This window comes from Eptatretus burgeri, chromosome 7, assembly GCF_056783735.1.
Source record: "Eptatretus burgeri isolate ZD-2024b chromosome 7, Ebu_testis_v1, whole genome shotgun sequence".
Taxonomy (NCBI): domain Eukaryota; kingdom Metazoa; phylum Chordata; class Myxini; order Myxiniformes; family Myxinidae; genus Eptatretus; species Eptatretus burgeri.
Window position 1 is genome coordinate 98,615,628 of NC_140967.1, and position 12,800 is coordinate 98,628,427.

The 12,800-nt window shown below is 41.4% G+C and overlaps 1 protein-coding gene across 9 annotated transcripts in view; it reads left to right on the top strand.

The window, feature by feature from the left end:
• LOC147023887 (zinc finger protein ubi-d4-like) overlaps window positions 1-12,800 on the top strand; it is a 47,059-nt gene that overhangs the window by 6,385 nt on the left and 27,874 nt on the right. For 8 of the 9 annotated variants that reach the window (XM_085889794.1, XM_085889796.1, XM_085889795.1 and 5 more), the window contains exons 1-3: window positions 7,182-7,248; window positions 10,133-10,293; window positions 11,153-11,260. In XM_085889794.1, coding sequence (XP_085745920.1) covers window positions 7,217-7,248; window positions 10,133-10,293; window positions 11,153-11,260 — 301 coding nt within the window. In that variant the 5' untranslated portion in view covers window positions 7,182-7,216. Of the gene's footprint in view, window positions 1-7,181; window positions 7,249-10,132; window positions 10,294-11,152; window positions 11,261-12,800 lie in introns of those variants that run through there. The other variant, XM_085889801.1, reaches the window with a different exon arrangement.

The following is a 12,800-nucleotide window of genomic DNA, read 5'->3' on the forward strand; positions in this document are numbered from 1 at the left end:
CTTTCTCAACAATCCTCTGGAAGAAGTCTTTTCTTTCAAGCTTCTGGGTCTCACTATCTGCCATGACCTTTCCTGGGAAAGTCACATTTCCAACCTCGCCTCAAAAGCCAGTCGCCGACTGGGAATCCTCCGTCGTGTAAAGTCCTTCCTCGGCCCTCTTGAGCTCCTGACCACTTTCAAAGCTTTTGTCCGTAGCCTGATGGAGTACTGCTCTCCCCTCTGGGCTGGTGCTCCTGCCTCCCACTTTTCTCGGCTTCACGCTGTCGAAACCAGGGCATTTAAGATCATCGGCATCTCCTGCAATGAAGCTGAGTCTTTGGGCCTCTCACTCAATCACCGCAGGTTGGTCGGTGGTCTTTCTGTCTTCTACCGACTCCTCTCCAGCCTTGCCCCCCCTGCTCTCTCTGCGATTTGTCCCCACCACATTTCCACAGGGCGCTCAAGGTCCGCCAACAACCCCCTTCTGGTAAAACTACCAAAATCACAAATCACTGCTCATCTTCACTCTTTCATTCCTCTTTTTTTCCCGCCTTTGGAATAAACTTCCTCACTCTATTCTTTCCCATTCTTCCCTCCAGGCTTTCAAAACAGCTGTTCACCACCACCTCTTATCTACCCCCATCCAAATTCTCGATCTTTTCTACCCCCGATAATCCACCCAAGCCCACTTCCTTCAATTCCCCTGCTTTCCTTCCTGAAAGTCCCTGTAATGTCCATCTTCTCTTCGCCATGTTCCCCATCCCATCCCCATCCCTCTCCCTTCCACAGTTCACCTAATGTGTCTGTTCCCCACTGTTTTGTCCCTTCCACTCCCGCCCCTCTTGTCTCATGCCCCCTTGCTGTGAGTTGTGTGTTAGCTCTCATACGAGCCTCGGCAATGTATACAAAAAAAAAAAGTGTTTTGGATCATTATCTTGGAAAATGAATCCTCTTCCGATTAAACGATTTCTATTAGGAAATGCATGGTGCTGCAGTAACTGTTTGTACTTCTCTCTTGTTAGCGTCTCATTGATTATCTCCGCCACCGAAGGTGGCCGGAGGTTATGTTTTCACCCCTGTCTGTCTGTCTGTCTGTCTCTGTGAACAGGATATCTCAGAAAGTTGTGGACGGATTTGGACGAAATTTGATGGAGAGGTTGGGTGTGTGTGTGTGACGACGACTCAATGATTAGATTTTGGTGAAGATCTGGATCCGAATCCGAATGCTAGAATTTTAAAAGTTATTCTTCACCATTGAGAGATACAGCCAAAACCGACAAACCACAATGTCTCAAAGTTATGGACAGATTCGGACGAAACTGGGTGGACCGGTTTGGTGTGTGACTAGGATGAATCAATTTGATTTTGGTGAAGTTCCGGATGTGATAATTTTTTTAATAATTTAGTGATTTTTCACCATTTGGAAATGGGGCCAAAAACGATAACATATTTCAAAAATTGTGGATGAGCAAAGAGAAAAGTAGGTGGATGAGTTGGTTAGGTGATGAGAACAAGCCGATTTAGATTTTGGTTCAGGTCCGGATCCGGCTTCGCGTTGGGATACAAAACGTAAACTGTTCAGCTTGGTGGAGGTACATGTTATACTGAGTGCCGTTCTAATTTTAACAAGTTTTCTTGCACCAAAACTGCGATACAACCCCAGAACATTATCCAGGTCTTCAACATACGGACTGGCATTTCTTGGATCCAAAAAGTTCAAATTTCGTTTCATCAGACCAGAGTACTCAAATCGATTGTTCAGTCGCCCAATGTTGATGTTGACTTGAAAATTTCAGTCTTCTCACCTTATTCTGTGGTCTCAGCAGTGACTTTCCTTGCTGCAATTCTGCCATGGAGACCTGCCGGAATCGACCTTCTGTGCACGAGTGCTGGACGAGATGTTGATGTTTAGGACTGCTCTCATTTCATTTGTCAGCTTCTGGCTTGATTTTCCTTTATTTCCTTGGGCAGGTTCTTCTATGTCTGCCTGACCTTTTCTTGTCTTGTACTGAGCTGATTTCCTTCAGACCTTGGAAAGTGTACCTTACACCATTGAAGGAAGTCTTCAGCTTTTCTCATTTTCTTCAGAGTGTGCTCTTATTCTTGCAGAGTTCAAATCTTCTCACACTGTTCAGTTGAAAGGTGCTTCCTTGGTGCCATTGTAAACCCACTCATATGACTTTGAAGCAAGGGAATAAGCTTTTGTCAGGTCAGGCAATATCAGATCTGTGTCTTGCTTCAGGTACCATGTAAGCCTGTACTAACCTGTTTCATGGTCTGGTTGTCAGCAATTAAACTGTCTCCACCACCAGGTTTCCTGGTGAGGCGGGTTTTATGGATATGGACACCCAGCAGGATTAAAAACAAAATCTGTCAAAGGGTGGAGGAACTCCTTGTGTGCCAACGGCCATCCATATCTAGTGCCCAACTGTGTCTGCGGATGTCGTCCTGCAGTTGGGTTACCTTTTTTATTTTATTTAAAGGAAGTTGGTGGTAGGATTTACACTGTGGCCACCTTAAAACACTTGATTTCGCAAAACCTACAAATGCAAAGAAAACTGAAAACCCACTCAAGCGGATTACCTCCTGTGTTGCTGGATCCAGCTCACTGGATGATGGGATTGGGGTAAAGCCTTCGGGACTCCCCCCCCCCCCCCCATTGGGACCATATTCTGTACAGAGCGTTGGTGCTGCCGAAGCAGTCTCCTTGGCTATTGAGTACAATCCTGGATGGGTTGCCACTCCGACGCAGGATACTTGAATGACTCAGTCATCCCAGCAAGCTGGTACTCATTTTGCCGACCTGGAAAGGATGGCAGGCTGAGTCAACCCCCTGGTGAATTAATTCAGTGGGAAACGAGGCTTGAACTCAGGACCCTAGGATCCCAAGCCACCACCCTAACCACTGAGCCAACACCAGGCTAGGGACCCCCATTACTTAATGATAGGAGGGAAAGCACAGAGTAAACTTACTGTCAAATTATGGTGGTGTGGCGGAGTGGTGCTGAGGTGTCGTCCACCAGACGGCGTCTCCTTGCGTTAACCTGAGGCGGCCCCTTCAGGTGGGTGCCTGAATGTCCTTTCCCTAAGAGGGGATCATCACCTGTCTCATCAACTGAGCTCCAGCATTTGAACATCGCTATTGCAGCACTCTCTGAGGTTCGGAGACCAGATAGTGGTGATATCATGGCGAGTTGTTAAACCTACTATGAGTCTGGTCACTTTGATTGTTACCATGCCCAAGGAGCTGCTGAAGCTGTGTCCATCAAGCTGACTCCAATGATAATTGAGGTAACACCGGTCAACCACCTTCAGTGGCAGAGGTAAATATGGAATTCAAGTGAAATATTAGTGAAATTCAATTAAAAAAAATATCAAGCCACAGAGAATACAAAATGTCAGTCTATGCTTTTTACAGCTCGAACCAATATGGAAGATTTCCAAACAAGACGTCAATGGACATCGTTATTATATATTGATGTGAAAGTGCTGGTTGGATAATGAAAGCAGATCAGACGAAAAATGTTAAACAAAGCGATGTCGTCCAAAAATTAAATTGCATAACATTTTCAGCGGGCAAGGTGCCACACGGAACCGTGGGTCCCACACAGTTGGTTGATGTGAGATTTGTACTGTATGTTTTATTTTATATGGATCGATGTCGAAGTGACGGGTGGATAATGAAAGCAGATCACACACAAAGGTTAAGGTTGAGAGATTCTAGATTCTAGAGGTTGTCGTACGTGCGGAAATGAAATAAAGCCGCAGACACTGGTGTCACGATTCAAATGTTTAATAAGCCTCACGTTTATAACTGATTCAAAGTTATGAAGATGAGGCATTCAATGATATGAGGGAGGAAAGTGAAAAAACAATTTTGAGCACTCTATCGTTTAGAAATCGTCGTGGCCTATTCTAAGTCAAGACATTGTTGAGCAGGCCAAAATAAATGGCAAATTAAGACACCAGCGAGGTGACCCAAGGATATGAGCCTTGCTCAAGGATAATTAAATAACGCTGTTAATTATCTTCAAAGGCGATGTTTCAATCAACCCAAAACACCTAATCTTCATTAATGCACTTCTTTGGAGTTCCCTTCGTAAGCAGCGAGGTTTCATGGTTTTGGAATTATGGAGGGCACAGTCACACACACTCACACCGACATTTATTATTTGTGTGTGTGTGTGTGTGTGTGTGTGTGTGTGTGTGTGTGTGTGTGTGTGTGTGTGTGTGTGTGTGTGTGTGTGTGTGTGTGTGTGTGTGTGTGTGTGTGTGTGTGTGTGTGTGTATATATATGTGTATATATGTGTGTATATATATATGTATATATGTATATATGTATATATGTATATATGTATATATGTATATATGTATATATGTATATATGTATATATATATATATATATATATATATATATATATATATATATATATATATATATATATATATATGTGGACCACAAGGGGAAAACCAGAGATGTCACTTTTTTTTAGAAATTTCAGGGTTATTGCACCTGCCAATAGTTGGCAACATAAGGTTTCCTCTCACAATATTACTTTAATAAACAACCAGGGGTGTCACATAATTTATATGGTATAAAGTTTAGCTGTGCAATGAAAAACAAGTGTTGTCAAAGTTGTCAGTACTTTACTCCTGGTTATCTCCCTTTCATTCATGTTAACTGTTCCACCATAATATTCAGAGTTGAGAAACTAAAAAATGAAAGGTTATAAAACTTTCACAGCATAAACTCTGAGCACCACAATGGCCTATTTGGTTATATCATGGGCTCCGTAGTTGGTGCATATCGTGGTTCAAGCCTGATCAAACCTTTATTGTGACTTTTATGGGACCCACGCCGTGGCTTAATGGTTAGCGCGTCTGAGTACCCATCCTCATTCGATGTACCCACCGCCCAATCAACCTGCTTAGGTATATGAGGGAGTCACATGAGGTGACTTCGGCTATCGCGGGGGTGGTTTATCCTTGGTTTCCTCCCGGTTTTCCATCATATTAAGTAGTACGGAGTAAGAAATGGAGAATCCGTCGTCATATAAGCGAAATACCCTTGAGTATGGCGTTGAACACCAATCAAACAAAAAAACAATGACCGTTTTAATGTTGAAAAAAATAATCTGTGATCACCGAAGTCATGTAATGTATGCTAATAACCAACAAGCATGAATTTGCTGCACACCCTGGGTTAAAATTGCATGGCATAACCAGTGATGTGAGTTTGCAACATTGATTCGTTCTTTGCTCTTAAATTAAATAACACAGAAGCTTGGCAAATGCTACATGCTTAATTTATCGGCCAATGATCACTCTTCCTTTTACTGGAAAAGAAATCTCTATGAGAGTTATTAAACAGTCCACCAAAGTCTTGAAACTTTGTTTTTCAGTTTCTTCAAAATTGACTTATCCTGACATCTCTTTTCCCCTTGTGGTCTTCATATATATTACGGATTTGGAAGCCATCTGCACACAGACAGTCAGCAGTCCCCGTAGTTCAGTTATTTCGATAAGTATGTGTTTATAGTTAGACTCCTTCCTTCTGTCTAATGGGAATTACATGTGTGCGCTATGAGTTATTTTTTAGTGAGGTTTTTCCTCATCAACCACAACTACTACAAATCCACTACAACAACGCCACAGTCCCGCATTCGACTGGTCGCCATTGCCCACGTGTTTTCGGCTGAAGGCTTGGGCGGAGCCTCCAACGCCTCAGATGGGAACTTCATCCCCAGGAAGGGCATGGACCATTTCCTCCAGCGAAGGGCGAGCATGACACGCACGCTCCAGCCAATCGGGAGGTGACCACGAGTCATCCGACAACCCCTCATCCAATCAGGAGGCGAGTGGGAGGAGAAGAGACCCCTCCCACCTCAGAAGAGTAGAGTGGTTGTCTGGACCAGTGTTGGGCAGACAAGGGTGCGTTCTGCAGGATCGTGGCGATTGCGGTCTTGGTGGCGAGTGCGGCCTGGTCTGGGTCATGGGTTCGAGTCCCACCATGGTGTTTTGCGTTGGAGCGCTCGAGCTGGGATCCCCGTTCCCGTCCACGGACTCGAGCTCCACTAGTGCGGATCCGGTGAAACCGCACGAGGCAGGCAGATACCCGGCTCTACCTAAAATAGACCCACGAGGTCCAGTGTGTGTGTGTGTGTGTGTGTGTGTGTGTGTGTGTGTGTGTGTGTGTGTGTGTGTGTGTGTGTGTGTGTGTGTGTGTGTGTGTGTGTGTGTGTGTGTGTGTGTGTATCGCCGTCCTGTAAGTAGAATTGTTCAATGCTTTTTTCTTGCTCATTGTACATTGCCTGCTTTTAATTTGTGATAACTCTGCTCTGTGTGCTCCTTCCCTGATTATTATTGTAAAATAACCCCCCCCCTCCCCGTGTTAAATGTAGCAGCTCGTTTTCTGTGCTTTCCTCCATTGGCCTATCATGGTGCATGTTGCAAATTGGTAGGGCCGTTCGTGCTGTGGATTGTTTATTGGGACCGGCGTGGCTCTGGTAACTCCACTCTGTTACGCCGGATCCGAGTCGGTACCTGCGACTCGGTCCGGACAGAGTTGGCCGAGGGTGTGGTTTTCCTTGGGAGTTGGACGACGTGGGTACTTAGGTATGTTGAAATTAGACAATTAACCCTACCCCACGCCGTCAAAATATTGGCAACCACGGTCTGCTAAGGGACCGTGACCTTCGGACTTATCCGAGAGTCACGACCTAAATTCCGGGTGTTCGTTGGGAGATGACTCCACTGCTCCACCTAGTGGTCGTTTTTCGCCACCGAACCCTGGCCCACAACAATATATCCCAATTGTTGTACTGTAAGTTCATAGAAAAAGTGACAGTTGTGTATGAATGTGTGACTGTGATTGGTTAATCTTTTATATGAAAATCCTCTTTTCACCCCAAGATGATGTGTGGTTCAGTTATATTTAACAACTGTAAAAAGTAAACTTTTCCAACCAAACCTCTATCTTTATTGGATGTCATTCAACTATAAAATGCAGGTTTGTTGATGTCTCTTTGCATGCCTTTTCATTGTGTCGATTGTGTCTATTTGCTTTATATATCAATTTAAAGTGGAATTACAAGACAAAGCTGACCGTTTATATTGCAGTGAAACTTAAAGGCATTTAAACAACAACAACATGACACGTTAATCAATAATCGACTTAATCACATCTCGTTGACGTCACAATCTCGCGAGAGCGTTGCACAGCACAAAGACGCCAAGATGGCGGCTGTTGTTCAGAACCCTTTGAAGACGTAAGTTTGTTGAATACGTTGGTCAACTCTCCTGTCTCGTTTTTTTGTATGCTCACGATAAACTTGGCGCTTGTTTGCGGAGTTTGCTGGTACTACATATAGAGGGCGCCTTATCATATTTGTGGCTGAAACTATTTTGTTATGGTTTTTGTGTTGCCCTTTTCTGCGTATTTATTTGCCAAAAGTACTTCAACATTCATCGAAAATTGCAGAGGTGGATAGACTCTTGTGTGTGTGCGCCTTTCTCTTTTGTTAAAAGGGTGCTGAAATCACTATTGTTACAACCCACGGCTTGTTACTGAAAGGCGAGCCATTCCCACATTTGCCAGATACTGTCTTTTCATCCAATTCACAATTGGAAATATCTTCCAATTCCTTGAAATGCTTCAATCCCTTTTTAAGTTTTTGATCGTTATTACAATTATTATATTACATTTGCTTTATATTTTGATTTGATCTGTCTTTGTTGTAATGGTGATTTTAATTGTTTGAATGTTACTTTGGTCTCGACTGCATTATTTGACAACTTTTAAGATTCTGAAATGGAGTTTCATCAACCCTCCTCTATGCTCAAAAATGTCATTAACTCTCTGAAAGCCAATGACTAATCAACCTACATCATTTCAAAATGAAATGATTTCTTCTCTTTTTCATGAATAATTGTATATATTGTATTTATTTAGAATAATTCTTTCCTTCAAACACATCTTTGAAGAGATTTGTACTTTCCAAATAACGGTAATAACTCGCTGTACGTTCACAAAGATCAGCTGGTAAACCTGCTAATATGTTTTGTAATCGAACACATTCTAAGCTGTTCGGCTGCAGTATTTGCTCTCATGATCTAACCAATCCTAAGCTGATTATATTTACAAAATGGTCTCCATGGGTGGTCATTGCCTTGGAATACTGTACAGTATTACAAAAAGTCCTTAATCGATCTTGGCTTGTAACAGTGTACAAGATGTTCCTTTGAAGTGGCTCCTCTTCCGTGAGCTGGTGTTATGGGATTCACCTTGTCCTCCCAAAGGTGGAATCCAAGGCACTCAAACTAATTGGCAATAGGCTGAGGCATAGGGCTGCTCCTAACAACAGACAGATCTGTTGCCTTCTGCTCCTCTGGTATTGTCTCTCCTGTTATCTCTCTCTGTTCCTTATCCCATCCCATCCCATCTCTGTAACATCCATGCATCCAAAAGCCCACTCCTCTTTGCTGCTCTCACCAAATCTAAGCTTTATTTTCACCTCTGTCCCTCATTTCTCCTCATCTGTGGAATTTGTCCTTGTTTCATCTTCATGATCTTTACTTCAGTCCTTTAAAAACCCATAAGATTGTCCATGTGTTGTCAGCTAAATCTGTGAACTTAAAAAAAAAAAAAGAAAGATCCTTTGCATTGATTTGGGTTTTGTAGTGAAGTTTGTACATCATTGACATGTAGGACAAAGCGTTGTGAGACATTTCATTTTTAATGCCAATTCTAAGGCCATTCGTCGACTGGACCATGCATACTGTATGTGGGATTCTGATTATCATGAGCCAGTGATTCAAATGAGAATGTGAAACAAGTTGACGCTAATCAATGTTTACCATATCCTGCCCTCTGTGTCCACTGGCAGCCCTTCCAACTGATTATATTAAATATTTATTTGTTTGTGAATTGTCAGTGAACGCCCCCCCCCCCCCCCCCGAAATGCCAGCTTCTCCTTGCTTCCCACGGCAATTAGCATATCTCAATCGATGTCCTGTTGATTTAATCCTTTGTACTATACAGGTTACATATTTGCGTTTGAACTGTCTAATGTGAGTTGAGACAGCACCTGAATACAAATTTTGAATGATTCCCTGCAGTGAGTTTACCATTCACTTGGGCTGGTTTAATCCAATACTGTTGGCACTTGCCAAGTGAATGTTAAAAGGTCCATGGTGTGCCACAATAGAAATTCCCACCTTTATGACTATTGAATAGGCCCTGACTAAGGCATGAATCGGCAAAACCACCCAGCTTTTTTTCACTGCCAAAAGGTGCTTCAGCAGTGCTGATAGCGTTGGTCTCGGAACGTTTAAATAGACTGTTGGATCGCCACATTTGGTGTGAATCGTCATGAGGGTTAGGTTCGGAACGGTTAATTGAGGTAGAAAATATTGTCGGCAATGATGGGGAAATGACATGAGATGGCGGTATACCTCCAGCTTTGAGTCAAAGTAATGGAGGCAAGCTGTCGAAGGTGTTTTATAATTTTTTTTTTCATCATGTTAAGTTGATTCTATTAACTAGTTTTCATAATATTCTGCATTTATGTTAACGGCTCCATTTTCTCCATATTTTTCAATTTTAGAGACTTCGATATTGACTTAAAATATAAGTTGTTGAAGATTGTCATGTTTCTTAAAGTTGATCAAAAAAAAAAATCTTCATATTTAATTGAAATAATTTCACAAGCTATATCTAATGTCTCAACAAACTTGCATTGGAAAATTTGTTGGTGAACAGTTCAGGGCATTGCTGTTTGTCTTTTAAAATGGTGTCCTCGTCAGATCAAAACTTTGATCCATGTGAAGGGGGGGGGGGGGGAAGAAAGAAAAGAAATCAACCTTGACATTAATTGAAAGGACACCATGCATCCAAAGGTGCTGAAAACTTTCACTTACAAAGTTGAAACTCTTGCATGTTGCTTTCTCATGCTGAACTTTCGTATGAGTGTTGTGATTCATCCCACTTTGCAGACCGTGTTGGTACCACCAAAGCATTGTCAGGGCAAGGATTGCTGGGCTTTTTGCCACTGCCTTCCCAGCATTGGTGTTATTTATTCGTCATTTGTATGTTTCTTGCTAAGGTTCTGTAGGTGTTGTGCACATTTGAAATTGTGATGCTTTTGTTCACAGCTTGGGTGAGCAGTTTTATCGGGAGGCGATCGAGCACTGCCACAACTACAATGCAAGGTTATGCGCTGAACGGAGTGTTCGCTTGCCTTTCCTCGACTCTCAAACGGGTGTTGCACAGAACAACTGCTACATATGGATGGAGAAACGGCACCGAGGACCTGGTATTGCAGGAAATATAATTTTTATTCATATTTTCTTACCAAAGGCCTTTCGCCTCTGTTCAAGTCTAGATTTTGTCTTTTACATGGTTCAAAATGTCAACCCATTTCTCAAATGTTAGTTCCAGCTTTGTGTCTTCGTCTTCGTCTTTTATCCCTAATGTGAGCATCAGTCCAGCTCGAGGCTTGTATATTTGGGTCCTGTCTCTTCGTGCCTCCGTCAGAGCCTCTACTCGAAAATGATTAGACGCATTTCTTTCATTTTTGGCATATGTATGCATAACATCTGGGTATGAGGCTCATCAAATGATTTTGGAGCTTTGGCAAAAAAAAAAAAAATATATATATATATATATATATATATATATATATATATATATATATATATATATATATATATATATATATATATATATATATATATATATATAATGGGAGAGAATGGTCTAGGATTTTACTATATGCTTTGGGGAACCATTTAATTTTGTTTTTCTATGCTTTACCATCTCACTATTGATACACAACCTTGGATTATTTATTTATTTAAATACACCTTATGAGCAGTATGGAACCTTGATTTATTTAATTATTTACACACTTTACCATTATTAAATAATTTATTTATGTACACACTTCATCATCTGCATACCACCTTGAGTTATTTATTTACATACAGTTTGCTATCCTTGCTACCAACATGCCACTTTATATTATTTATTTCGTTATAATTGAAATGTAAAATCGACATCCCATTTTTAAGGTGCGATGGGGTGTCCTCTGCGGACTTTTTTTTTTTTTCCTGCACCTCTTCCTGGATCATTGGGTTCCAAGTGTGCCTTGGAAATTGCTTTGTGCATGGCAGGGGTTGCTCCTGGCCAGCTGTACACCTACCCTGCTCGACGCTGGCGCAAGAGACGCAGACTTCCTCCTCCGGAAGACCCAAGGCTCCGTGTTACAGAAATACAAACGGGTAAGGTCCTTCTAATTGTACCCCTTAAAATGGGATGCCATGATATTTGAGTTATACCATCAATCTTCTCTCTCTCTATCTCTCTATCTCTCTTTTTCCCCCCCCCCCCCTTTTTGCCTTTTTAATAGTGACATTTTCATAACTATGGATAGCAAAAATAAGCATCCCAAAACGGTTACAATTTTTCTCGATCATTTGGTTAAATTTATGTTTTAAAACATTTTTCGCATTCATCATTTTATGAAGAAAATTCTATTTTTATTTGCTTTTCTTTTCTCTCTCTTTTTCATTTTTTGTTGTATTTCTTTTTTTAGGTGCATTTTGTTTTTGAAAAATATGATTATATTTGCACAAACAAAGCTGCGAACTAATTCCATGATCAGTCAGTCATTGCTTTAAATGTGTGATACGATGAAACCAAATGTCAACCAGTGCTTACACCAATGCCAAAATAGGATTAAGTACAAAATTTGCTTTGCTCCTTGACATGCAGCTGCAGCAGATTTGAAGGTAATTAGAATTTTAATTGAAATTCATGTCACAGTTATGCTTGAATTGTTATTGCAGACATGACTAACTTTACAGATTCTCCTTAATGTTACACGTCATGCTGAAATTGCGGCGGCATGGGCAAGTCAAATTCTTGCTCTTCCATGAGCCTTGCTCTTTCAGAGAGAAAACATAAAAGCCCCAAAACTGACAGAAATCAGATGTTGTAGCAGGAATTCACTCAAGGTCAGTTTTTACCACCGGTATTAAAATTACATTTTTTTTCAATGTCGACCTTTTGTGGGGAAAATCCACCACAAGGTGCTGAATGCGGTTAAAATGGGAAAATACATTTAAAATTATCTAATTTTACTCGTGCTAATTTCAGATAACTTCACTGCAAGGGTTAAAAAAAACAAACTCAAATTCATGTTTCTTAACGAAACCACTGACAAGGCATCATAATAATTTCCATTTATTTGCATATGTGGGATAGCACTAAAGCAACAATCCTGCACAGTCTTGTTCTTTCTCAGTAATTATAGCACAGTAATAATTATTAATAATAATCTATATATTAATACTGAAGGACCAATTTTGTGCTCCTCCTAGCGGTCGCGTCATTTTTCTCTGGACTGAAAGAAACTTCGTACCTGTAAGAGTGCATCGCACATAGTGGCAATAATCAAACGTCAACTCTGAAGCAGAATAAACACTTTTCGTTTACATGGCGACGTGTGACGTCACTGCTGAGAGGCGTAAAGACGTCATTACATCATCGGTCATTTACTGACGTCGTTACGTCTGTCTTCGACAGACCGTCACCGCTGAGAGGTGTAATTCCACTCTTCGAAAATAGCGTCTGCAATGTAAAACCCTCTTCTGCACATACTGATGACCTCAGAATATGAATTTGACGCAAAAAATGTAACAAACATTGTATCTATAGATTAGTACTAAAGGACCAATTTTTGTGCTCCTCCAAGCGGTCGCGTCACGTTTTTCTCGGTACTGTGACCTGAGAAGTTTTGACACGGTGTTTGTACGTCAA